The sequence below is a fragment of the Lonchura striata genome, chromosome 3, assembly GCF_050655825.1.
Source record: "Lonchura striata isolate lonStrDom1 chromosome 3, ASM5065582v1, whole genome shotgun sequence".
Lineage (NCBI taxonomy): Eukaryota > Metazoa > Chordata > Aves > Passeriformes > Estrildidae > Lonchura > Lonchura striata.
The window spans coordinates 76,383,611-76,409,279 of NC_140705.1; the positions used below are offsets into that span (position 1 = coordinate 76,383,611).

The window sequence follows — 25,669 nt, forward strand, 5'->3', positions numbered from 1 at the left end:
ATAAATGAGTCACTATTTTCAACCAGAAATATCCACTGAGAGGTAGGAGCTTAGAAAACGTAAAAGTTAATAATATGTGATGGAGAAGAAAATGTGCAAGAACTAAAGACTTGTGTGAGATAAAACACCAACCTTTACATATTAATAAATTGGTTTCCTCACTCTTTAGAACACAAAAGGGACAAGCAAAATATTTTTCCTGTCATAGCTGTAAATTGCAAGGCAAATTTAGCCAGGTACCTAAAGAGCCTTTTTGGCCAACTCTCAGTTCATTTAAGCACAGATAAAGTCAAAGTGGCAGCAACTCCCCCTCCACTGTTGCAAAAAAAGCCCCACAGCAGGTATTACTAGCCAGTGTTTAGTGGCCACTGCTACACAAGCAAGGCTTTGGAGGGTATTTATCACACAGCAAAAGAGATTAAGGCTTGAACACCCTGGTTACTAGAAGGACGAGGATAAGTGTGTAAGGACAGTGTAACTTCACTGCAGCGAAATGAATCTATAGGACAAGTTCATTTTTTACTTCCAGAAATCATTGTTTGTTTTTTTATCTTGCACAGAACAAAGCATGTCCTAAAACAGAGCAACGGAAATAATAAATAAAGTGAAGCCAGTAATGAGAATTCACAAAAGAACAAAAATTAGATTGGTCAGCCTGTTTTGCAAGAACATAGCTATTCTGGTAATTCATGTTCAGAGGAAGAATCTTCTCGAGTTTGCTCTCTTTTGAGCCATGGTTTTTTTCAGATTTTATAAAAAAATTGAAATTTAATCCAATTTTATAACTGAAGAGTTTAACCCCCAAGATAACTTAATTTCCAACTACGACATTTAGAGTTCCAAGTAGAGCAGATAAAGAGCTGGAAAAAAAAGTCATCCATGACCAGTCAAGAAAGTTTTCCAGCTTTCACTTATCTCCTAAAATAAAACTAAAAGTAAACAAAAAATTTAGCAAAATAAGGTATCCTGTTTCTGTGCCTTGCTATCCAGGCAACAAGTCAGGGAATAAAAATGCTGTTTACAGCAGAGATGCAATCTTACAAAAGAAATTAGTAAAGACGAATTTTGTGGAAGTCACCTAAAATCCAGAACAAAGGCTGTAAGATTTTTAAATGGTATATTTCTGCACTTAACTGCTAATAAAAGTGGGTACTAATTGTTAGGCCCAAGAGTTATATGGGAGGGACAATTAACATGTTGTTCTGTTTTTGAAGTATCTGTCTGCATTAACATAGGGCATTGTAGTGCAGATTACATTGAAATGCTGACTACTCTGCTGTAATATTGCTAAGAGGAAAACAGTCTTACAGCAAAGAACTGATATTAGTTAACTTAGAAAAGGTGAGTATTGCTCTGGTTTTGATATTTTAGATAGTCTGCTTGATAAGTAAGTATATTTATTAATTTCTCACAGGGATTGACATTTCTTTCTACAAATAAATGGTTTCCACTAGGAGTTTTTAACCTAAAGCAAAGCAGTTTTGTATATTAACAATACAAAAGTTGTGACATTAATGCCAACTTCTCCCTGCTAAATCTCTCAGGATACAAAAAAATATTAAGTTTTAGATTTTAGATTTAGAGCAAAATCATATTGCTGTTGGTCAGGTTAGTTTTCTTTGCAGCAGTAAGCCCTGTCTAAGAGAAATCAGTGCTTCTGGCCTGCTAATAAATTACATTTATATCAATGTGTCAAGATCAATGAAGTCAGTATTTCGTATAGCCTTGCCATATTAGATTTTCAACTTCACAATTTCGTATCTAGTTGTTTTTGTCCAAAGTGCCAAACAAAGAGAGGAAAAATGGACAGTTAATTGTCACAAGCAGAGCAAAAGAAGCATGTTTGCACATGCTAATCACTTCCCTCTGTGTGTTTTCCTTTTCCCCTCATGGGTGCAGACAGAGAGTAGGTAGGAACAACAAGGAGCAACTTCCAACCCGACAGCTCTGCTTCTTCCATCATTTCCCCTTCCCCTTTGTTCTCTCCTGCAAACAAAGGAGTTTCTCCTACCGGGCTTCTCCTCAGCCTACCAGATCTGGCTCCTTTCTGCTCCCATTCCCCCACTGCCCCGTGGTCCCTTCCCCCACTGTCTCCTGCTTGTTCCCACTGATTTTCCATCCTCCCTCCCATCACTCCTGGCTCTTTGTTCCCACAGGGCTCTGGAGATGTGCAGCAGGAGCTCAGCTCTTTCTTTTTATTTATTTTTTTCTTTCTTTTATTTTTTTTTCTTTTTCAGGGAGAAAATATGGAACACTTGAAGCCCCACTGACTGCATATGAGAAGATAGCAAAGAAGCAACCATTATGTTCCTTAAGAAAATGCTATTATTAAACACAGCCCTTTTTCCTTTAGAAGATCCACAAGTCCCAAGAAAGACAGTATGCAACTTGCATGCAGCTATGACAGATTGCTGTGTAAGTGATCTGTACAAAACTAAGAGCTTTCCTTCACAGCAAGTTTAGCAACATTTTAATAAGCACCTTTATATCTGTAAAGGAAAGTGAAGGAGGTGGGGTGATGTTGTCTCATAAGGTTTTCAGAGAGCTCTTACACATAGAAAAATATGAATGTATTTTCAAATTTGTGTACAGCTGCTTAACAGGAACTATAGCTTTCTGTAGTGGAGTACAGAAAGACCTCAGGTGCACAGTATTAAACTGCTACCATGAAGGTGGTCCAGATAAGACTGCTGTATTCTCTTTGAAAAGTAAGAGAAAGCACTGCTATCATTTTCTCAGCTTTGGAAGGGCAAATGCCAAATTTTTCATCAAAACCATAAAAAACAACTTTCACCACCACCATATTTTGCTTAGGAGCATAACTGCAAAAACAAGTTTAAGCAACCAAGAGAAAATGTTTACAAAGTGCTATGTCTGTTCTTACCTATATGAAAATTAACTCTATCCCGGCTGCATCCAGGACTTAAACAAAAGTAGAAATGGAAATGAAGCCCCCTTTTTTTTCAAATCATGTTATTCAAAAGTCCTGCCTGCTTCCAGGCTATGCTTGAGATAATCATGTATTACTTAAAACTGAGCTAATGGAACAAGCAGCAGTCTGACCAGAACAGCTTAGATTGCATGGCAGTGCTGAGGAAGCTGAAGGTGCCTACAAATTTGTTATCCCTAATATCAAAGATCAAAAGAGTAAAGTGCTGTTCTGCAGCACAGCACATAAATTACTTTATAAGGGAGCTCTCATGTGTCCTGATGGATCTATGAGAACTGACAGACACTAATAGGCAGTAAAATAATTTCTCTAGAAGTTCACTTCTGCTGTTTGTTTGCATACCTCTCTGGAACAGAAGTGAAATTTGCTAGTGTTTCCCTCTGAATCTGCCTCCCATGCATTGAAAACAATGAAATTCTACTTGAATTAGGACAACAGGAGAGGCAATTTAAAGGGGCACTAAAGATTCAGTCTCTTAATCACAACTGTGACAAAATGCTGTTATCCTTGCCGGCAATTCCCTGGCAATTTACAGTACACTAGTGTAAAAGGAGGAGACCTTGCATTGCAAAGAAACCTGACCAGATAACCAGGTCTTCATCTATTGATTCCCCTTTCCTAGCACTGCTGCACATCCACAGGATCACCAGGTACTCTGCCACCCTGAAGCAATTCAGGAGCTATATTCTGACCCTGACATTGAATCTAAAGTTATTTAGAAAGCGAAGTCAGTGCAGAGGTTGGCTCCTGAATAACCCACTTCATGAGGAAGGCATTTCAGTAGGGCTGCCTGAATGCACACCAGCAGCCCCATTAGGCTGCAGTAGCACCTCAAGCGTTTTTACTATTGGGGCAACCTAAAACAACTCTGCCTGAACTGTGCTTTCTGCTGCTCCCCAAAAGGGACTCCCTTCCTGCATATAGGACAGAAATTAAATTGTTGGGCAGGTTTCCTCTGCAAGGTCCTGGAACCCTATGCTGCTCTAAGTATAGCAGTTGTTTTAGAGTATAAGAAAAGACATACATAATAAGGAATTTGAAAAAGATCTAAGGACTTTGAAGATAACATCCCAAAGTAAATAAGACCTAAAGAAAGAATTAGGATTTTTTTTCTTTTATGTAATTGCTGGGCTGATTTCCTGCTGAACAATTGCTCAAATGTAACAAAAAAAAGTTGTTGAACTGACAATGGTAAGTTAAATAAAGGCATATTTTTATTATCTGCATATAATTGAAGCTAATTTAAAATATAAGGAAAAGCAAGTAGTGTAAAGCCAGGAAAATGCCCCAAGGATCAATATAGTCTTCAAAAGACTGTGATGTTTTCAACAACTTGTTAATTGCTGGTATATCAGTAAGTGCCAAACCCAAATCATTGTTTCAAATTATGTTCCAAAGCAAAACACATGGAAGTTGCCAGCCTCTTTTAAGCAATACAAATAAAAGACTCCACATACTTATGAGTGATTTTTGAATTATTGTAGTTCTTATGACTCTCATAAGTTGCATTGGCTCTCAAATGAATCTCTGCTTTCATTACCAATCACTGCTGTTTAAAGGCCTTGAGTATTTGAATCTTAGCATTCTTCCTGTGAGATGCTTAAATAAATAGAAACTGCAAATATGTGTTTTTAGCCTTTAATCTGGTCACTTTTGTCAAGAGAAATCCTATTAAATTACCCTAGCTGTTCTTCAGGCAAAACTCTTAAGCCATCTATTACCCATGTTCCTTTAGGCTGGAAACATTCTCAAATAGGTTTGCCTATTTCTTTTGCTGTTCTCTTTATAACTAGCTGATGGGGAAAAGCAGAAGAAATGTTAAGTGTGATTAATTTATTTTAAAGCATATTGCTAAACTAGCATCCCTTTCCAGAATAGCATATTTCTGCTGACAGCCTTTTTACACCAGATCTTCAGCCAGTTTTCCATGAGAAGTTTCCAGCATCCTGTAAGAATAATTTCTTTTTCCTGTGAAGTCTTCTAGAGTTGTTAATTTGTGTAGAATGAAGAAAGTAATTACAAAACAGATATGAAGTGGGCACTTGCTTTTCCCTTCCTGAGGTTGCCATGGGTTTGTTCTCTTGAAGGAGAGCCTCACCTTTCAGCTGAGGATTTCCAGCAACAGGAGTTTCTCTGGTGCTGTGCACAGAGCTCTTCACCTACAAGTGGAAGGGAAGATAGAGTCCCTGTAGCCACTTCAGGATTTCTACTTGGAAGCCTAGTAACAAAACACTGAAGTGAAAATAATTAGAAGTATTTGGAATTTAGCATCAGTGTTTCTCAGTTGGGGCATCTCAAATATATCCATTGAAAACATCCTCCTATCCATCACTGTCCAGATACTCTTCAGTATTTCTGTTCAAATGGCGTATTAGCTGGTCTGAGGCTGTTGAATATCACTTCTAATAGTTCATAGCATCCTTTATAAATAATTTGTTTTCTGCAGAATTTCACATTGCTTTCTAAACTGAGATAATTTATAGACAATTTTGTAATTAAAAAAATATTTAGAAACTGTGGATCTTGTTTTGAATCATGCTTGAAGATTAATCCAAATTTTTATGGAGAGAGACAAAACTTATCTCCACAAACACTTTATATAAGTTAGGGATCACTGTTTTCCTCTAGTATTTCTTTGAGTCAGAACATTGACAATGTTAAAAAAACCTAATTTTTTGGGAGAAAGACTCAAGGGTAAGATTTTATTCTGTTTGCATCCTTCCAATTGTTTTTGCAAGGCTCTCTGAAAAATGACTGGTTGTCTTCTCTGTCCTTCAGGACAGCTGGTTGATATCCATAAGGCTTCCTCTTGGAAGGAAATCTGGGATTCTGTGTATTTAATTGTTTTTTTCTATCTTCTTGGGTTTTTTTGCTAGAATGTTTAAGCTAAAAAAGTATCAAAATTGTGGTGAAATTCAGGCATGAGAATCCAATTCAATAACTTAATTTCTCCTTAAAATTGCTTTAACCAGCATCATTGAGCATATCACAATGAGCTTGGTTAGTAAAGCTGAGAATATGTTTTCTGTGTCGGAGAGCAGGTGGGAAATGGGGGTTGTGGGGGTGGAATTATTCTGGTTTTCTACAGTTCTTGACTTTGGTGGGAATTGTAGGTATTTAGCACCCCGGATTAACAGGTAACTTATTTAGGTGTTTAACTGTAGGCACTCAGGCTGAATTTTAAGTTATTTTTCTTCCTTGAGTTCGGATATAAGTGAGTAGAGGGTGGCATTTTATGTCTTGTAAGATATAAAAGCATGGAGGGAAAGAACTGGTTTGAGGCTGCATATCAGGACATATCTAGAAGGAAAGGGGCTAAAGATAAGCAGAGTAAAATGCGTGCCACATATGAGAAAGAAACTTGCAAACAAGATAAATTTGTCTATAAGAGGGTTTTCCAAAGCAACCAAAGAAAATGTAACATGCATGGACATCCAGAAGTACTCTGGGAAAAAAACCAAAAAACGAGACATTTGCTGAACCCTGGATAGAAGCAATTTTCATCTCTGATATATGTCTGAATATTTGGTGAGAAACATAGTGATTTTGCTTGAAAATACATAGGGCAGCCAAAAGCTTGTAGCCACTTGTGCCTTGCTGAGAGCTCAGCTTCCATAAAATTGAGCTCCTTTAAAGAAGGTGCCACGCTGTCAGCACATCTGTCTCGAGCAAGGGAAGGAAGCACTGAAGGTGGAGGATTGCTGTTCATTAATTGCATCATACTGAGCTTCCAGGCAGACTTGAGACAGCCAAAAGGTGGAGATTTTTAGGTTCCTCCCCCTACTTTTCTATCTCCTCCCCCCTTCCCAAAATAAGTGTTTTACCAAAAACCGCCTTGTGGCAGAGCAAGGGTTTTAAAAGGAAAGTCAGGAACAAAGCAAGAATTTTGGAGACTAGGTTAATTCCAATCCTTATTTTTCTGAAAGAAAGTCTTGTAATGTGTACACTCTATCAAGTTGCACTTCTTTTTCACTGCTACTGAGGGTGCAAATCTAAAAAAAGCTAAACATATAAGCAATAATAAAATAGGGTCACGAGTCATCCCCTGGTCTTGTAAGTACAAGAGTCTTCAGCTTCCAGTTGTTGATCAAAGAATAAACATGTAAGGGACATATTCATACTTTGTTCAGTTTTACTCATGTGTGGATTACTCATGGAAAATTTTCCTCTGCGTTCAATAGAAATATTTCTGAGTTAAAATCTGTAGAAACTAGTTGATACTTAAGAACTTTTTTAGCATTAAGGATTCATTAATAAAATGAGTCTCTATGTTTTGCAATTTCTTTATTAGATATGTATACTTGACTAACTTAGTTAATATTGTGCCAGTGTTGTGCACTGTAATCTTGTATTTCTAGATGCAAAATGTAGTGAAGACTTTTCAATGCATCACAGCAGTTGCTTTTTGAATGGAAATATATTTACTACAAGTGTAGACAGCTTAATGTGTGAGACAAGACATCTGCCAAGGATAAAGTCTTGAATTAAATCCTATTTTTATCAAAGCTGTCAATGTGTTATGGCTTGAACTATTTTCTTCCTAAGAAAAGGGTGCCTTGAAGTTATTTTTCTACTACTTAGATTGACCCTTTCCTTGACATCTGGAGAGACAGAAACAGGAAATTAATTCTTGGGGATACATGGCACCTGACACAAGATTCTTGAAATTAAATGCACCTGAAATTACTAACTTGGACAATACTGAAATCTTTATTCTGGTTTCTTTAAAAGAAATTTTGCAAAGCCAGTGTTAAATGCAAATAACAAGCTGTCGAAGGATAGAATCGGAGAAGGCTTCAATTAGTGGGTTTTTTTACTAGTATAAAACAATGAATATAACATGATTGAGATTGATTTTACTTTTTTCAAATTCAGCTTGTTAAAAAAAAGGTGAAGAAGGCAAATGAATATTTGCAACGTGTCTGCAAGTTTATTAATGTACTACATTAGCAGGGATGGAAGTGGAAAGTCCATGATTGAATGGAGAAACTCACATTTCTGCAGTTTCCCCAAGGCATTCCTGGCACTGCCTCCTATGGCACAGGCAGTAGTGGTTTTACATGTTGTGGTCCCCACACTTTGTCATTTGCTCCTCATTCATCCTCTCTGTTGTACCTGCATGTGGTACTGACAGCACAGACTGCTAGATAAAAAGGTAGGGCTTACATTATTCCTTGTTACTGGTTTGGAGGGTGTTTTTTTTTGTTGTTGTTGTTTGTCCTTTTTTTGTTGTTGTGGATTTGTTGTTGGGTTTTCTTTTTGTGTTGTTTGTTTTGGGTTTTTTAACAAATGTAATGTGCAAAATGAACCAATATCTGCAGCATGCTGAAACTAAGAGTACTAAAATGAGCACTTTGATGTAAGCACCAGTGCTCCAGAAACATCCAGCAGGAAAAATGCAGCCTTGTTAAAAAATCAAACTGAATTTGCATTACCAGACATCAAATGTTGTGAATTTTTGTTTTGACATGTAGTTACTTTTCATTATGTATTATTAGCCTATTTGATCCTTGTTTGCATTAAAAATAGTTCTAGAGAAACATTAGCAATGAAACTTTCTGTGTAATATTTTCACTCTGAAGGTTGCTAAAATGAGATCTTGAAGACTTGCCTGAAGTGAGGCAGTGAGTCAGTAGACCCCAGAATCAGCTCTCGTAGCATTAAAACACTTGTGTTGTACATTATATCAATAATTTTCCCATATCTGAACCGTTTAGGTGGCATAAGGCCAAAAGAAGTGGCCAAGACTCAGTCAAGACAACTTTGTCTGAATTCAAACCAGGAAGCCATAAGGAACATTTGTGTTTGTCAGAGCTTGACAGGTGTGTTTAATGCAAAAAGGCTGAAGTCAGCAAAACATTCTACATTCCTCATGGAGCCACAAGCAGAGAACCACAAGCATGTCTGTAGTGCCCAGATGGTGCTCTCCAGGTCTGAGCCCTGTGTGACAGGCAGAAGCTGGCATGAGTTTTGCCCATTGTCCCTCTGAGAGGACCAACAGGAGCTTCTTTGAGGAGCTGTGGTGTCAGCAGTTTCTGATTTCTTTGCCATTACCACTTTCCAATGAGTGCTGCCTCACTTATTTATTCCTTGTCCAGACTTAAATTTAATTTGTCATTGGTGTGACAGTCCTGTTCTTCAGCTCTGTGGGATCCTTCTCCCACATATTTTCCCTCTGTCCAGCATGGTGTGCAGATATGAGTGCTGTGCATGTGAAGGGAAAAAGATTAGCAGGGAAATATGATGGTGGCTTGATTCATTTGGGAATATTACACTTTCTTAAAAGTAATCATCTTCCTTGATGATGAGAGGCAGTGAATTTGTTTTCAGTAACCTCTCATTGCTGAAGCTGTCCAAATCCTTTATTTTGTATGGATGAGGGAGTTACCCAGAGCAAGAAATCAGGAAATAATTTTGGCAGTAAAGAATTCAGGAAGGGCTGTAAATTTTGAGGTCACATTCAAGGCAATTACTAATTCCAAAGCATGAGATAATCCAGATTTAGACAAAATGGACAGATGAATACTAAAAATATTATCCTTACTTCTAAAAAAGTGCTCATTAACACTCTGTATTTGCATTTCCTGTGGACTAGTGAGGAGAAAAAGCAAAAGCACCTAACAGTAAAGGAGGAGGAAAAAACCCTCACAAAACAATGGAAAAGAGATTGATTTGGTTTTAAAAGTTCTGCAGTTACAGATTAGGACTTAGATTTCTTTATGTAGGAGTGTTAAGATTGTCTAGCCATGAAGCACCCAGTTTGTCTTAAACCTTACAGTAATCTTCATGAAATGTTCAAAGTAGAGAAAAAAAGTTATAGATTTCCAAATTCCTAAAATCTTTTATTGATATTTAAAGAATTGTGAAAGAAAATTTGATTCTTAGCACTTCATAGTTTTATAAAGAAAGGCATATGCTTAGGAAAAAGATGAATATTTCCAGTAAAAGTCTGTTTTGGTCATTAATGCCAGCAAAGACGAGGACTTTTGTCCTTAAGACCTGAACAGTAGTTTTTTAACCTCCTCCAACATATCTCAGCAAGGAAAGTTAAGTTTACATTAGGGCCCTTTGGGAACTATATGGATTGAAATATAAGGAAAGGTGTTGTTTTTGTAGGGCATCCCAACAGGACTTCTGCTAGGACATTTATGATAACACTAGTACTTTCTGTCCTCAGATTTCTAGGGTCCCTGCTTGAAGTAGAATATGTCTTCAGTGTAGGGTTGGGTGGTTTATCGGGTCTTTGTGTTTTGGCTTTGTTTGTTTGTATATTTGGTTTTTCTGTGGTTGTTTAGTTTTGTTTTGTGTGGGTTTGTTTTGTTTTTTTAGTCTTTACATGGTTGGAGTTTTTTAAATTTACCCTTTAGGCCAGGATAATGCAGTATCTATTATTCTCCTACTTCTCTCTGCATCCCCTGCAGTCCCTGTTGTGCCTGTCCCTCTTTGCAGCTTTCAATGAAATGGCCTGTTAAGAGTGGCGAGTGGCTTTTGCTTGTGTCATCTCCTTGTTCCCATTAGTCCACACAGGAAAACTTTGTTTAAATAGCTCTTGTCATCTAAACAATATTGCTAAGATATTGGAAAAGGTATTCTAGGTCAAGATATTCTACTCCCACTTTTGCTGATTGCCTCTATCTTTGCACCAGACACTCTCTTAAGGATTCTCATGGGAGCTCCGGTTTATTTTGTTTGTTTTCCCCAGTTGATGCTGTCTAGTGCAACAGGCACTGAAGTCACTCGAAGTTTGATCATTGACTTTCATGAGGGAAACCTCAGGATCTGAGCATTTGAGCTGGAGAGGGTACTTAGCAGTACTCAAGCAAAGATCTGACTAAGTCAACGGGAGTTTTGCCACCTTCCAAAAATGCAGGATGGCACTCTGCCTTTGCCCTGCCCTCCCAAATGCTAAAGGGAAAAAAGAAAAACAAACTAAAATCAACATGCTGTGCTCTGCTCAGACTGCTTGAAAAATAAGAGGTTTCTTAAAAACGTGTTTGCATCAAAACCTGTGGAGAATATAAGTTATATTAAATAGTAAAAATGGAGATCCTGAAATGCACTTATCCCAGGGTCTTAATACCCACATTAATATGTATAATGTTATATGCTATGTTTTCAACATGCTATCATGTCCTATGTAAGTACATGTTAGCAAGCTGGGGTTACAAAGCAATGAGTTCTTATAAAAATCTCTTCCAACACAATCTTTAGTTTTGTGTAAATCTTATATATAAGGAAAATTATATGCCAGATTAAACAAGATCCAGAACCTTCCTAGGAAAATGGCATTTACATGCACATCAATGTCTCAATATCAGTAGGACATTCCTCCCCAGTGTCCAGGAAACAGCAGCTGACAAGTAGAAAAGTACATCTCAGTTACACATTATAATGATAAATGCGTTCATTTTTCTTAAGGGGAAAAAGGGGGAAAACCCCCGGCGGTGGTAAAGCAGTTTGCTGGTTTCCTCAGCGAATTATAAGTGGAAAGGTTTGACCTTTGGAAGGTGAGTTTCATCCCCGGGCTCAATGGGTGCTGGCCCAGCCCGGCGCTGCTGCCCGGGGTGGGCACGGGAAGTGGCGGGGAGGGGACACCAGGGACACGGATCTGGCACCAAATGTGGCGTTAATCGCGCGTGTTCCCCCAGAACTGCAAGTTGAAAGAGATTTAAACAACTACCTCCAATACTTAAACACACTGACATTTCGCACGGCATCCTTAGGCGGTTAAAGCTGCAGAGGGGGCAGCCGGTTCCCTGGGACCGCAGGGACGCGCTAGTTCCCGCTGGGAAGGTGTCTGGGGATTTGCGGTGTCCCGGGGAAAAAGGCAGAGAATGACGGACAAGCCTTCCGAACACGAAGTAACAGCTGGAGGCTACTAATCTTTCCCTGCAAGAGGGAAAGTATTGCTATAAATCGGGAATCTTTATAGCTGTTCGGCTGGAGGAAGTTTTTTGGCTGTAAACTGTCATGCACTGCAGCTCCCGCTGAAAAGAAGTGGGGAGTCCTCTCTCCTGAGAACCAAAGTGCAATTAAGATCAGAAAGAGGGAGGAGGAAATAAAATAAAGACGACAGGAATCCAAGCTGAGGAAAAATTTCATGGTTTTGGTCTGTTGGTTCTTTTGGAGTGCTTATTAGGTTGTTTTTATTTTTATGTTTTTATGACATTCCAAAGATTATACATAACTCCTGGAAACTTTTTTTTAAATGGTCATTTCAAAATTTAAAACTGGAAAGATTTTTTTTTTTTTTAAGACCAGCTACATAGGAGAGCATACATTATTTGTCTGGGATGAGCAGCTCACTCATTTGCTAAGTATTAAGTAAAATGTGAAATATATCAAATCAAGTTGAACTTCAACTCTCTCTGCCTAAAGAGAGCGATAAGTGCAAAAAATATTAGCCATATAGGTGTCTGCTGCTGAAGGGCTTCTCACTCCTTGAGTGCATGTATATACAGAGGGATTGGTCCTTCCCCGAAGCATCCATCTGGAAGAATTAAATGATGTTTTTAAAGCTCAGATCACAGAAATACAATTTTAGATTGCCTTTAATTATTTGATTTATACATTTTCAGGACAGTTCATAGTCCACCAAAACCGCTCCGTCGCTTTCAATTCCGGCTGTTCCTGCTGCTTTCGGCTCTTAAACACGTTCATTGTCAGGTGGCGTTGAGCTGAGGAAAGCTGGGGCAAGACAGGACCCACCATCACCGCCCCCTCCACCTCCACTGCTCTTGTCCCCTTTCCCCTCCCCCCCTTCCCTGCGGACCGTACCCTAAAAGTGACGCGACTTCTGCAAGGGGTGAAAAGTCCCTTCTCGCCCCGTCACCTGCACGGAGCGGGGAGCTGTCTGTGCGACTCCTTCTTCGGGGTTAGCCTCTCCTGGCAGCTCGGCTTTTTCAGGATTGAGATGTTTGAAATGTCGCCTCCAAAGCACAAACCCGAAGATGGGCTGCCAGCCCACCCGAGGGCCAGCGCGCCGTGCTCATGCGGGGCTTGAACGTTCGTGTTTTTTGTTAGGTCGTGGTTGCTCGTTTAGACCGGAGCACCTTCAGTGAAATAAACACCTGATAGCGAAAAGATCATCTCCACCTATGGCTAGCAGTGACCACCTATCAACTTAGCAAACTTTGCCCGTAATTTATTTGCAAATGCTGTTTTCCCCTTCCGAAGAGGACAAAAAGCAGGCAGTAGGTGCTCAGGCAGAAAGAACTTTAAGAAACTTTAAAGCAAGAATTAATCTGAAGGGATAATATTTTTTTCTCCTGTTTCTACACAGTGGTTGAAGAGAGGTGGCAGGGAATTCGGCTTGTCAGACTGAAGGGAAAAAAAAGTTCTGCGGAGCTGAGAAGTGGACGATGTATGAGCCCGATGGTGCTGTGTAATGAAAATACAGCCTTACGCCGCAGCTACAAAACCAAAAAGGACTGAATCACCCTCTGCATCCCGCAGAAAGGACCTTCAGCGTGCCTTCCCCGGGCAGCCCTGACTTCCAGCTCCGTCTGCTGCCAGGCAGCTTTCTCCCGGGCACCTTCCCCTAAAATTTGAAAACTCCCGGCAGTGCTGGTGAGCGGTGTTTGGAGAAGCGGAGATGCCTGTTTTAAAAACAACTCTGATTTTTACACCGCTCCGCTTCTTTTTCCCTCTCCATTGCTCCCGTTTAAAGAACTTGTTATTGTTTAAAGAAACCCCATTGAACTATTTCCTGCTCATTGTCACCTCTCTCCCCCTCGCCCTCTATCCAGGGATTCTCACGGAAAGGTAATAAACTTCCCTCACACCACAGACCGTCGCAGGTCCGGAGAATGCAAACGATTACAACACCGGCCGGCGGGAGTGCTTCAGAGCACCCCTCTTTTCCCTCGTCCCGACCCTTGTTTTTGTGTCAAATAAATTAAAAATAAATTCAACCCGTCGCAAAGTTTCACCCATGAGTTTCTCCCCTTTTGCCCGCAGGAACTCGCGGGCGTTTCTCCTTCCTACAGGAAACAAAGCCTTTAACTATCGATCAGAAGTATGTTTTTATTTAGGTGGGATGGTGGGTGGCTATCGATCTGATTTTCAGAATTTTAAAAAATTGTTTAGGTGGGATGGCTCGAAACCATCGCGGTCGAGCACCTCGGCTGCGAAGGCACCGCCTGCGCTGCTGCTGTGAGACAAACTCTGCCACTTTTCTCACGGGCTCGCTAAAAGCGGGGCGTGCCCGTGCCGTGCCAGGTTTGGGTTGAGCCGCTGCACAGCGCGTTTCCAGCTCTCTCGCTGGTTTTTCCCGCAAGGTTTGGCGCTGCCAGCTGCACCCTTCCCTGCAGCAGAAGTTCCGGTCAAGGGGGCAGGGGCAGGCGCCGGGGAAGCGGCGTGCGGGGCGGGGTGCCGCTGTCAGCCTGCGGCCGCCTGGAGAAGAGGACTTCCCGTTTTTTCCCCCTAAATATGAATCTGCGGCGGGAGTGTCCCGTCCAGGACCGCCCGCCTAGAAGCGGCCCGGGGGTCTGCTCGCTGCGCCGGGAGGCGAGAGGGTGCCGCGCTGGCCGGTTGTGAGGCTGTTGCCGAGATGGGCCATTTCCTCCGCGGCAGCCGGAGCCCCGGCGGCTTTGATAGAGGTGCAAACATTTGGGGGCAGATTTACATAAAATAGCCGCGTTTAATCCCGCGGGCCGCAATTAACATCACAGGCTCCCGCGGGCACCGTTCTGATATGGCCGCGGGCGGCCAATGGGCAGCGCCGCCCGCGCCATCAAAGGCGCCGCCCGCCAATCAGCGGGGCCCCCCCGCCGGCGCGGTGATGTCACCGGGGGGGGCGTTTATGGCGGGCTATAACAGCGGCCCGGCCGCGCAGGGCGCGGGGCGGCGGCGGGGCCCGGCTCGGTGTCGGTGCGGCCGTGCCCGGCTCGGTGTGGCCGTGCCAGCCAGCTGCCCCGCGGGCGGGCGCGGGCCGGGATGAGCTCCCCCGGCGCGGAGGGCGCGGGCAAGCCCCCGCAGTACCGCGTGGACCACCTGCTGAGCGCCGTGGAGAGCGAGCTGCAGGCGGGCAGCGAGAAGGGGGACCCCACGGAGCGGGAGCTGCGCGTGGCGCTGGAGGACAGCGAGCTGTGGCTGCGCTTCAAGGAGCTCACCAACGAGATGATCGTCACCAAGAACGGCAGGTAGGGAGCGGCCCCGCCAGCCCCGGTTCCGGGGGGCGGAGGGCTCCGGCGGCCGGGGTGAGCCCGGGGCCGGGTCGCGGCCGTGCCTCGCGCCTCCGTGTCGCCCCGCAGGAGGATGTTCCCGGTGCTGAAGGTGAGCGTGTCGGGGCTGGACCCCAACGCCATGTACTCCTTCCTGCTGGACTTCGTGGCGGCCGACGGGCACCGCTGGAAGTACGTGAACGGGGAGTGGGTGCCGGGCGGGAAGCCGGAGCCGCAGGCGCCCAGCTGCGTCTACATCCACCCCGACTCGCCCAACTTCGGCGCCCACTGGATGAAGGCGCCCGTCTCCTTCAGCAAAGTCAAACTCACCAACAAGCTGAACGGCGGCGGGCAGGTAAACACCGGCACCGGGGCTGTCCGTCAGCGGGACCGCACCGGCCCGGCGCACTCTCTCCCTCCTTACTGCTCGTTTTCGTACTTTCCCTACCAAACCTGCTGGGATGAGTCGTGCGTCTCCCTGCCCCCCCGGTTCATTCATTCATTCATTCAGGAGAGCTGTTCGCTCCACCGAGGAGGAGCGCCTTGATGTTTTATCACTATTTTGGAACTCTCTTTCCGGTCTGAATATCTGCTAGTGTCTGCTGTGTGGTAGATGAATCTTTCTAAGGCTGACTTATCATTGATGCATTTGGGACTCTGCGAGTGCTTTGTCAAGTAACAGGGATGAGAATAACTGTGCAGAAAGTTGTGTCTGTCCTCAGTGTGCCTTTCCTTCTCTCACAGCTTCAGCTTTAGGCTTTATTCGCACTTAGTGCTTTTTCCACCTCTGATGGAAAGATGGAGACTTTAAAACCCGAGTGTCCTTTGTGCCTGGCAGCATCTGCTCACCTGCTCTATTTGTTCACAGATCATGCTAAACTCCCTGCACAAGTATGAGCCACGGATTCACATCGTGCGAGTGGGTGGCCCGCAGCGGATGATCACCAGCCATTCCTTCCCAGAAACCCAGTTTATAGCTGTGACAGCCTACCAGAATGAGGAGGTATGCACAGCGGGGAAGAGAGGATGCCACTACCGAGAGGTTTCAAGTAGCAAAGTGTGCATGTTACAGAGCAAAATAATGGATCTCCTTTTGCATTTCTCAGTTCTTCCTGTGCTTTTCTTTTGAAGCTGAATATAAAAGATTAAATTAATGTATGCAAAAGCCTTAATGAATTATAGAACAGAGTTGTGATCATTGTTTGTCTGTCTATGTACTACAGATTTGTTATAGACCCTGTGGGGGCAAACAACTATGATAAAAAAAAAATTGTCATTTGAGCTACACAGTGAAAAGACTGAAGGCACCATTTTTGGAGCGGCCCTTTTTCTGTTAGCCCAAACGAATGTGTGTGTTGAATGAAGTTGTAATTATCAGGTTTTTTGAGATTTCTTTGATGTCCAGTCTGCTCTGGCTTGAAATGTGAAGATTTTTATAGCTATTTAGTTTACTACCTTTCTTAGGTGTTTCCTTAGATGACCAATGAACACAGGCTATTCAAAATTTGGCAGAGAGACTAACTCCTAGTGCTTTGATAATACTTTAGACCTTAAGGAGCTGTTTCATTAGTGCCCATCAGTTGCTTTTATGGGCCTACTTTTATTTCTTCAAAAATCTGATTTTACCAACTTCAGTAGATAGTCCTAGTTCAAATCCTAATATCAGTGTGATGATGAATGATTGCATGTAAATAAAGATATTTGTTGTTGTTTTTAGATCACAGCCTTAAAAATTAAATACAATCCGTTTGCAAAGGCATTTCTTGATGCAAAAGAAAGGTGAGAGCTCTTAATTTAATTCTAAAATGTGATTTTTAAGATTAGATTTATAAAGGCAAATTCTTGACTAATACAACACGGTTTCTTTTATAGGAGTGATCATAAAGACATGATGGAGGAAGTGGGGGACAGCCAACAGTCTGGGTATTCACAGTGTATGTTTCCTTTCGTTGTGCATCGTGAGCATGACTTTGGTTTCTTCTGCTCTCTATGAAGCTAAGCAAAACTTCGAGGCCAGTTCTTGATGGCTGGCTTGTTAGCTCATAGAAAGAGGAATGTTACCAGTCTCTGTGGTTGTGGTTCATGCATGTTGATGATTGTATAAACACTATAATCTCTGCATGTGGTTAGGATTTATTGCATTCAAAACCATTTAATAGAATTATGCAGAGTTGCCTTTATGTCTAAAAAGAAATCTGCCTTTTTATACAAGGACAGCAATGTTCACATGGACATGGAGACAAAAGTTTATTTCATGAAATTTATTGACACAGTAGTCATGTTCTAAGTACTCGAAGAAAATTATGGGCATTTGCTTGAAGAAGTTTTTTCAGATGTTTGGAAAGCATTTCTGTTTTAACAGATGTTTAACAATAAAATGCAGCCTAAAAAGGATAGGGTGGTTGATTTCCAGCAGGAATTATTTTGTTTCAGAGAAAATACTTAATTTTTAAGAGGAGTTCTTTGCAGTCTGAGAAACTTCAGAGCTTAGCTATAGATTGAGACCCCCCAAAGAGCAATATAAAATTGAATGCTATGCTGACAATTACCGAGCACACACTACCTACATATGGGAGGCTTTAATGATTTCCATGTTTCATGACTGTGATTGTGGTTAAATGGTAATTTAAAAAATAAGTTGGCTTGACACAAGACTCTTTCTAAGCTGCTTTCTAATTTTCCTTCATAAGAGCATTTATCAAAGTTGTAAAGATACGGATTTGAAACTCCGTTTCCTTTCCTGAGTGTGCATTTCCTGGCTGTTCAGTTGTCTGATTGCTGTGATTCTCTGCCTGGCTGCGCTGCACACCTCTTACAGACCTGTTGTTCCCCCACAGTAGGTAGCTGGCTCATTCCTGGGAGCGGGGCTCTGTGCCCCCCTGCCAACGCTCACGCGCAGTTCGGAGCGCCGCTGTCGCTGTCCCCTGCCCACAGCTGTGAGAGGTACTCCTCGCTGAGGAGCCACCGGCCCGTGCCCTACGCCAGCCCCTACACACACAGGAACAACTCGCCGAGTAAGCCCAAGGCTGCAGCTCTGGGAAAAGGAACTGCGTGTTCCCAGTGGCTTTAGAACTGAGGGTCTGATTCTGTTAGCTTATGCTAACTGTGGCTGTAGTTAGTGTCCGTCTATGAACGTCCCACTAATGGGTAGATAGAAACAATAAGTTTCTATCTCTGAGTAAACTGCATAGCTTTTAAAAAAGATGTGCTCAAAAGTAGCCAAATATCTTAAGACTTGTATCTCGGGCACCAGGTACTTAAGGGTGAAACAGGCATTTTTAACAGTGGGGTTTTTTGTTTGTTTCATTGGTTTTTAAAAATTTCTTCTGGCAAAGAAGAATGGTGAACAATTTTAGCTTTCAGGCTGTGTAGTTATTGAAAGTTCCCATTTAAAAATAGTTATTATTTTGAATTACGAAGTAATACATGGACTTTTAGATGCAACCTGACCAATCTTGTATGTAGCTTTGTCATTAATTTAAAAGTGGATAACTAGCTCTCTGTGAACTTTTCTTGCATCTTGGAAATTTTGTGCAAAATTTAAAAAAGGATAAAAGAACACAACCTCTCTGGTGTTCTTTCTTGTTCCCTGGCCTTCCCTTAGCTAGCTACCACAGCAGTTTCTTTCTGACCATGGGTGGCTGAAAGGGATTCCCTTTATAGCTTCCCAGTGCCCCTGCTGTGTGAGCCAGCCAGTTTGGGTCACAAGCTAAGTGGTCTAAGCCACAGTCCAGTCACTCCTGATGGTGCCTAAAGCAGATTTCAAGGTGGCATGCTCAGCTCAAAACTGGGATGTGTGATCCAGTGATAGGCTTGTTATCCAGCTTTGCCAAACTGTAGCTGGCAGTGTAAGTGATGGAGATGGAAGGTCTCCAGGGGACAGTGTAAATAAAGAACCCTCCTTTTTCCCACTGACTATATAAAATGGCATGTGCTGAATTAGCAGCTGGCTTGCAGACAGCCTTTTGGCCACAGGCCCTTCACATAAATAAGATTTTGCTGTTATGAGTGGAGCAAAACAAGACATCAGGGCAATGCCGATAAAGGCATGGGTTTGACACTACTGATTACTGGCTTTGTTTTTTTCTCTGTGTGTAATTTTGTCTTTATTTTTTTCCAAGGTAGTAGTTTAAACCTCTCCATTACATTTAAACACAAGATTGCTATTTGGCCTGATTCTAGTGTTTGTAAGTGATTGTGTTTTCTCCGCAGCCTATGCTGACAACTCCTCTGCCTGCCTATCCATGCTGCAGTCCCATGACAACTGGTCTTCTCTGGGAGTTACTACACACACAGCCATGCTGCCCATGGGTCACAGTACTGGAACAGCTACCAGCTCCAGGTAGGTGTCCATCCCTCAAAACCCTGTATTGCTACTTTGTAGGAAGAAAAGGCTGAAAAAGGAGGTAAAGAGTCTCCAGCATAGTAGAAGTCGTTTTGGCCACTGGTATGAACCATTAGCAGTCTGTGGGGCACTGAGAAGGACTATCCACAAGGAAAACGGATTGAAGAAACAGATTTTTTTTTTTTTTAATGTTTTAGTTCTGGAAATGTAGATACCTGTGACAGCAATATTTGATAACTTAAGGATTGCAAATTACTTAGACAAACATAGACTGAATTTGAGGATGGTCTCTTAAGTTTAATCTTTGTTATACATAATGGTGTTTAAAAAGTTTATTTTCTTTATCCCTTCCATTTTTGCTGGTCATATCTTTCCCAGCCATCTCCAGAAGCTGTTATTCTGCTACAAATGATGGAGCAGTGAGGTGTAGCGTGAAGGAGGAGCGCATGGTTGGGGTATAATTCTTGACTTAAGCATTGCCATGCTAACAAGCATAGCAGGGGACTGTACATGTGGTGAAAGTCTTTGATATTTTGTGATCATAGAAAAAGAATCCTTTCTCCTCTTTGTACTTACTATCTTAATTAAAATTTTGAACCCTTTAGAAAAATTCAGCTTGCATTGAGTCCCTTTGGGCTAAACTTGAAAATTCAAAGAGCTGCAGAAAAGGTGGTAAAATATTTGTTATGAGCTACAGAGGGACAAGATTTGTACATCTCTTTCAGCAATTCAGACCTACCATTCTGTTTGTGGAAAGCATTTTTGCATTTGAACCATGCATGTGGACTCTTAACTGTTAATCAGGCTATGTATGAGTTAACTGTATTGCTGAACATATTTTTTAGTCCTGAACACAGATTAATTGAGTAAAAAGGTCCTTCTAGCACTTCTTTCTCTGTCTGATTCCCAGGATGAATATTTAGGAAGTTGCAAAGTTCCTGGAGTTTCAATTTCTGTACCGAGTTGTTCAGTAGGTAAAACCAGTAGAACTGGAACTGTGAAGCCTCACTGAAGGCATTTCTGCCACCCCTTTTGTCTAACCCCCTATCTGTTGGAAAATAGGGAAGTTCAGTTTATTTGTGGATTGCCATGAGCACAAATTCTGCCTGGGGGTCCTTCCTGCCTCACAGTGGCTGGGAACTGCCTAGAGAGTTTCAGTGTTTGCAGCAAACAGACCTGGCCTGAGGGCTGTGTTGTGAGCTGAGGAGCTGCCAGCAGGCACTAGAGTCACTATTGACTGGCTTTACCTATGGCTTTCCCTCTTCCAGTCAGTACCCCAACCTGTGGTCTGTGAGCAACAGCAGCATCACGCCGGCGTCCCAGCCGAGCGGGGTGTCCAACGGGCTGAGCCCCCAGTTCCTGCGTGGCTCTCCAGGACACTACTCGGCTCTGTCCCACGCCGTGCCAGCAGCCTCCTCTGCCTCGCCCCTGTACGACGGCGCGGCGCCCGCGGACCTGCCCGACGGCCAGTACGACACCTCTGCACATGCCAGGCTGGCAGCCACCTGGACACCTGTCACTTCCCCTTCCATGTAAACCCAAGCCTCTTCCTCTGAGACACGTTTAGCTGCCAAATTACTTTAGATGCTTGATCCTCAAGGAGGAGAGAGAGGAGACGTGAATGAAACGGCAACCAAAAAGCATCTGTACTGCTCTGCATAGAGCATCCACATTATACCTCTTACAGTGAATGGTGCATCACTGACTTGTAGAGTTTACATACCCGGTGAGTGTGCAATTCTGAGAGCAGATTCACTGCTTTTAATATTTTTTTCTTTTTTTAAAATTTGATAGACCTAAGTTTTAAGATTTTTACTTGGATTCCAAATTTTTCGGTGTTCTGATATATTTGGACCTGAAATTTGGTATAATTCTTGAGTAAGTTACTCCTAACTGTTTTTCAGTTAGTGTTGTTAAATGGCAAACTTAGCTATAGTCATGAAGATTTTTATTAACCGTCTAGTTAGAAGCATTCTGAAATATGCACAAATGTAGCTGCGGAGTGAAGTTTTTGGAAAATCATGTGCACTAACACGTATTTGCTTCACAAATACGTTGTGTTCTTAACTGTATGCTTATTTTCTTGCTGCTGAATTAATGTCGAGACAATCTTTAAGAACTATGTTCTTCCCAATAAAAACAGTATTAATGTTTGGTCTAAAAAGTTTTACCCAAAAGATTTCTTTTAGAGGAAAGTTTTGCTTTTCGATCATACAGGTTTCAAATATCCACCGGCTTAGCTAAACATTTCATTTTCAAACAGTGTCTAATTAGAAGCCCTATCCAAAACCTTTTTGAACCATTCAGAATACATCACTTGGAGGATTTTTTTGGCTCTTTGGCTCAGGCCTTAAGAGAAGGAATTCAACACTTTGGGGAATCATTCTAATTTATTTTATTTCCATGTTGTACTCTGATCTGTATTTATTATTTGGTAAGTTACAATTTTATCTTCTACATGTTAAGATATGTAAATAATCCCTCAACCTACAATGTACTCTTAAGACAATCATGTGGGATATGTCAACCCATGGAACATGGAGCAGCATGAATGTAAGTAGTCAACTTACTGGAAGAGGGAGATCTGTAGTTGCCAAGGTTTTTGCACAGAAGTGCAGATGTACTAAAATTTAAAACACACTGGCTGCTTGACTTGCTGAAAGGAACAGGTCTTGATAAAATATTTGCTTCATTACTGGTATGAAGTAATGTGATCCAAATTAATGATGCAGACTTAACCCAAAACATTGGCTGAAACTGTGCCCTTAGTTGTGTCTTTCTCCCACTGAATCTGGCAAATACATATTCTGAAGAAAGCGAGTTATTTTGCATAAGCCATAATAAATAAGTTGTATAATGAAGTGCCTAATATAGCAAAGCAAAATTCTGTATCAGGGAATTCCTTAAATAACTCACTGATGTGTGCTTATGTGCTGCAGTGGCAGCTTTAAAATGAAAAAGCAAATATTTGCCACCATTTTGGTCTGTTTGGTGCCCTTTGGGCAGTTCCTGCACCTAGAGGAGTTTTGGCAGGGCTTGTTTCCTGCAAGTTGCCCAGAGGTACTCCAGCAGGAGACAGCACCAAAAGTGGATGGCTGCACAGCCACATCCTCTGTCAATATGTAAATAGTGATCTAAGTGCTCCTATTTTATTGTGAAGATAAATTGTGTAAATGATGTAAGTGCATTATTATTTAGACTGTTTTGTAGAAATTAGCAGCATATTTCATTGTAAGGTTTTATACTTGTATTTTGGACGTATAATTTAAGTTAAGAAAAAAAAAAAGTAAAGATTCTTAAGAAAAACTTCATGCTTGATTTTCAGTTTGTGGGAGTGGTGGGAAAGGTGAAAAAAATGCACATCAACCATATTGAACCTACAGTATGCTGACCTTCCACTGAGTGGTTTCACAAATGATTCCTGCTGCATGTCACCTTCTGTCTGTGGGCGAAAGTTCAAACAGTTCTCATCCACTGCTTTCTCCACCCCCATCCGTTTCTCCCTTGTTTTGGTAAATCCTTGACTGACTGGTATTCAGAGGTGGTTGCTGTGTTCCATTCGGTGCCAGGTGAAAGCTCTTTTCCCACAGTGACCAGTTTCTAGCTGGGGCTGGATGCAAGCCTGGCACCTGCTGTGTAGACCTCAATAACCAGGTTTTTGAATGTGTTTCTGAGTCCCTGCCCCCAGCCATAAATGCCAAGCTGCTGCCTGGTCCTTTCAGCTTCCTCAGGAGTCTGTTACAGCTGCTCAGCACTGCCATGGCTCTGTGTGCAGCTGAGCAAGCACATGCCACTTCTGGGAGCTGACTTGGGGGGAGCCAACTTCATCCCTTGCCCCAGAGCTGTGCCCTCAAACTAGACATGTCAGGGCAAGAGGACGATCAATCTGCCATAGAATCATTTCGTTTGGAAATGACCTTTAAGATCAGTGAGTCCAACCCTTAACCCAGCACAGCCAAGTCCACCACTCTGCCATGTCTCTAAGTATCACATGTCTTTTCAATACTTCCAGGGATGGTGAATCCAGCATTTCTCTGGGCAGCCTGTGCAGTGAAGGGGACCCATAAAGCAGCTGAGAGGTGCTAGGCCTAGGGCTGGAACCTACCCCTGCCCAGGCAGCCCACTGCGGGTCTCTTTCCCCCACAGAGGCTTGTGTGGAGGACTGCCAACATTTGCTGCCCAGCACAAGGCTCAGGGGTTTCTAAAGGTCTTGCAGACCTTGTACTGCAGAAGTGATTCCATGTCCATGTGGACAAAAATAATTGAGGCTTACAGGAATGAGCTATGGTTCTCTGAACTGAGCTCCCTTCAGCTAAAGCCTTTGGGCTGTCAAGTGGAAGAGCTCAGCCTTGCTTAATGCTAGTTTCAGATGAATCTTACCTAGCTGGATTTTTCTGCTTTCAAGTTAAAGGAACCAAAACCTCTCATTGAGTGCAATCTTTAAAGCAGACGGACCATTTCAATATCTATGTACTCACACCTGAAAATAAGCTTTGTGTGACTCCTCAGGAGGAACTTTTCTCACCCCTGGGCTCAGGGTAGCTGTGCTGTGCTCCTTCAGCTGCTGGCTGGTGCGGTCCTGAGGCTGCTGGTGGAGGCACTGATGTAGGTGACATTTCCAAATGTGGAGGAAGGCTGGTGTGACATGGCTCACCTCAAACAGCCTGTGAGTGTGGCTATGGTGTTCCCTTGTACCAACTCCTCACCACTACTGACTGCTGCACACACTGGGACTACAGACTACTGTGAGGTTGGGAGAGTCCAAATGCCCAGGAACTACATTGTCAACAAATACTCAGAACTCTTAGGAAACTTAAACTGTTTGCCATCTCAGTGGGTTACTGCTTTTTTATCTTAATTTTTCTCTGGGTAACAAATAATTGCTGGTTGTAAAAAAATCTTTGTAAAACCCTCATCTCAGTAGTGCAGAAATGTCTTGCTATGCTTCCAAAAGTCATGTCAATACTGAATTCCAAGTAGGAGTCAAATGTGAGGTTTGGTATTCCCATGCTTGTCTCCAGACTGACTCGCTCCCATAGATATCAATTAGATTTATGAGTTGAGAAAATACACATTAAGGCACTGCATCATACATGGAAATATAAATAAAATAAAAAGTAATAGAAATCAAAAGTAAAAAAAAAATTAAATCTTCCAAAGACAGGTGTAAAGAAGATGGAAGCAGAAACATGCTTTTTTTTTTTTTTTTAAACCACCCTGAAACTCATTTAGAGGCTTGTAGCTGTGCAGAAAAAAAATTCTTTAGAGGTTCTGGCTTTAGCTGTTCCTGGATGTCTGTGCCTTTGGCAACTGAGGTAAAGGAAATGGGGGAGTCAGTCTGAGTGGTGTGTGGTGCAGTTCCAGTATTTCTCATAGTGTCTAATAGCACCTTACAGAGAGTTACATTTGACAACATCAAAAATTCTTTGAGAATATAACAATCCAAACCCAGGGTCTCCCACTGTACACACGGCTGTGATATCTAGGACCTGGAGGATGCTGAGGGGTTTACAGCTGGAGATTGTAGGCTGGCTACAGCAGTTACTTTTGTAAACACAGAGGTACAGGGCTTCTCAGGAATCTCCTCCTGAAGCTACCAGTGCTCACAGAATTTCTCCTTCTGTCCTTTGAATTTATTTGCACTCCCTTCTCTCCTAAGTGGGCACTACTAGCTTTATTTCTGTCTTTGCTAGCTGAAGTGCTGGCTTGTGTTTATCATGTTTATCATTTCTCAAGTCTATCCACAGTGCTGACAGGAGCAGGGGAGGTGCTAAAGCCCATTCCCACTAATAGTTTCCCAGAGGTGGATGTTGGCTGGTCAGTATGGAGAAAACAGCAGTGTGGGGCTGCCATATATTGATGTCTCCTGTATGATCACACAGCTCACTGCAACTCAAATTTCAAGCCAATCAAGGTTTTCCTCCTCCTTCACCCACTTTTTTTTAAGGAATGGCAGGCACAATTACCATAATATTCTTCTGGTGCTGCCCTCCTGATACTCTGAGCCTTGTCTCCCGAGGCACCACCTGAGATGGTGCCACAGGTATGTGACCAGAGGACTCCTAGAGTCTGTATCCTCTGGGAAGCAGTTTGAAGCTTTTTCTTGCTTTTCCCTCTCCTCTCCCAGTCGTCCAGCAGTACAAAACTAGATTACTATTTCTTGATGCTAGTAAATGAATTAATTGCTTCAGTAACTCTGTCAATGCCAAT

The 25,669-nt window shown here is 42.3% G+C and overlaps 1 protein-coding gene and 1 long non-coding RNA gene across 3 annotated transcripts in view; both read left to right on the top strand.

The window, feature by feature from the left end:
- LOC144246053 (uncharacterized) overlaps positions 1–7,455 on the top strand; it is a 53,145-nt gene extending 45,690 nt beyond the window's left edge. The window contains exon 7 of the long non-coding RNA XR_014954339.1: positions 2,238–7,455. This is a non-coding gene — a long non-coding RNA (uncharacterized LOC144246053). The remainder of the gene's footprint in view (positions 1–2,237) is intronic.
- Positions 7,456–14,799: 7,344 nt separating this feature from the next.
- TBXT (T-box transcription factor T) lies at positions 14,800–22,757 on the top strand. Of its 2 annotated transcripts, XM_021544213.3 has the most exons (8): positions 14,800–15,093; positions 15,205–15,469; positions 15,983–16,117; positions 16,832–16,893; positions 16,987–17,048; positions 17,952–18,128; positions 19,327–19,456; positions 20,728–22,757. In XM_021544213.3, exons 1-8 carry the CDS (start codon positions 14,888–14,890, stop codon positions 20,993–20,995), a joined length of 1,305 nt encoding a protein of 434 aa, XP_021399888.1. In that variant the 5' UTR covers positions 14,800–14,887; the 3' UTR covers positions 20,996–22,757. The 2 variants fall into 2 exon arrangements, with proteins under 2 accessions (XP_021399888.1, XP_085431633.1); XM_085575507.1 differs by lacking the exon at positions 17,952–18,128 and having other exon boundaries at positions 14,817–15,093; positions 20,728–22,756.
- The last annotated feature ends 2,912 nt before the right edge of the window (positions 22,758–25,669 follow it).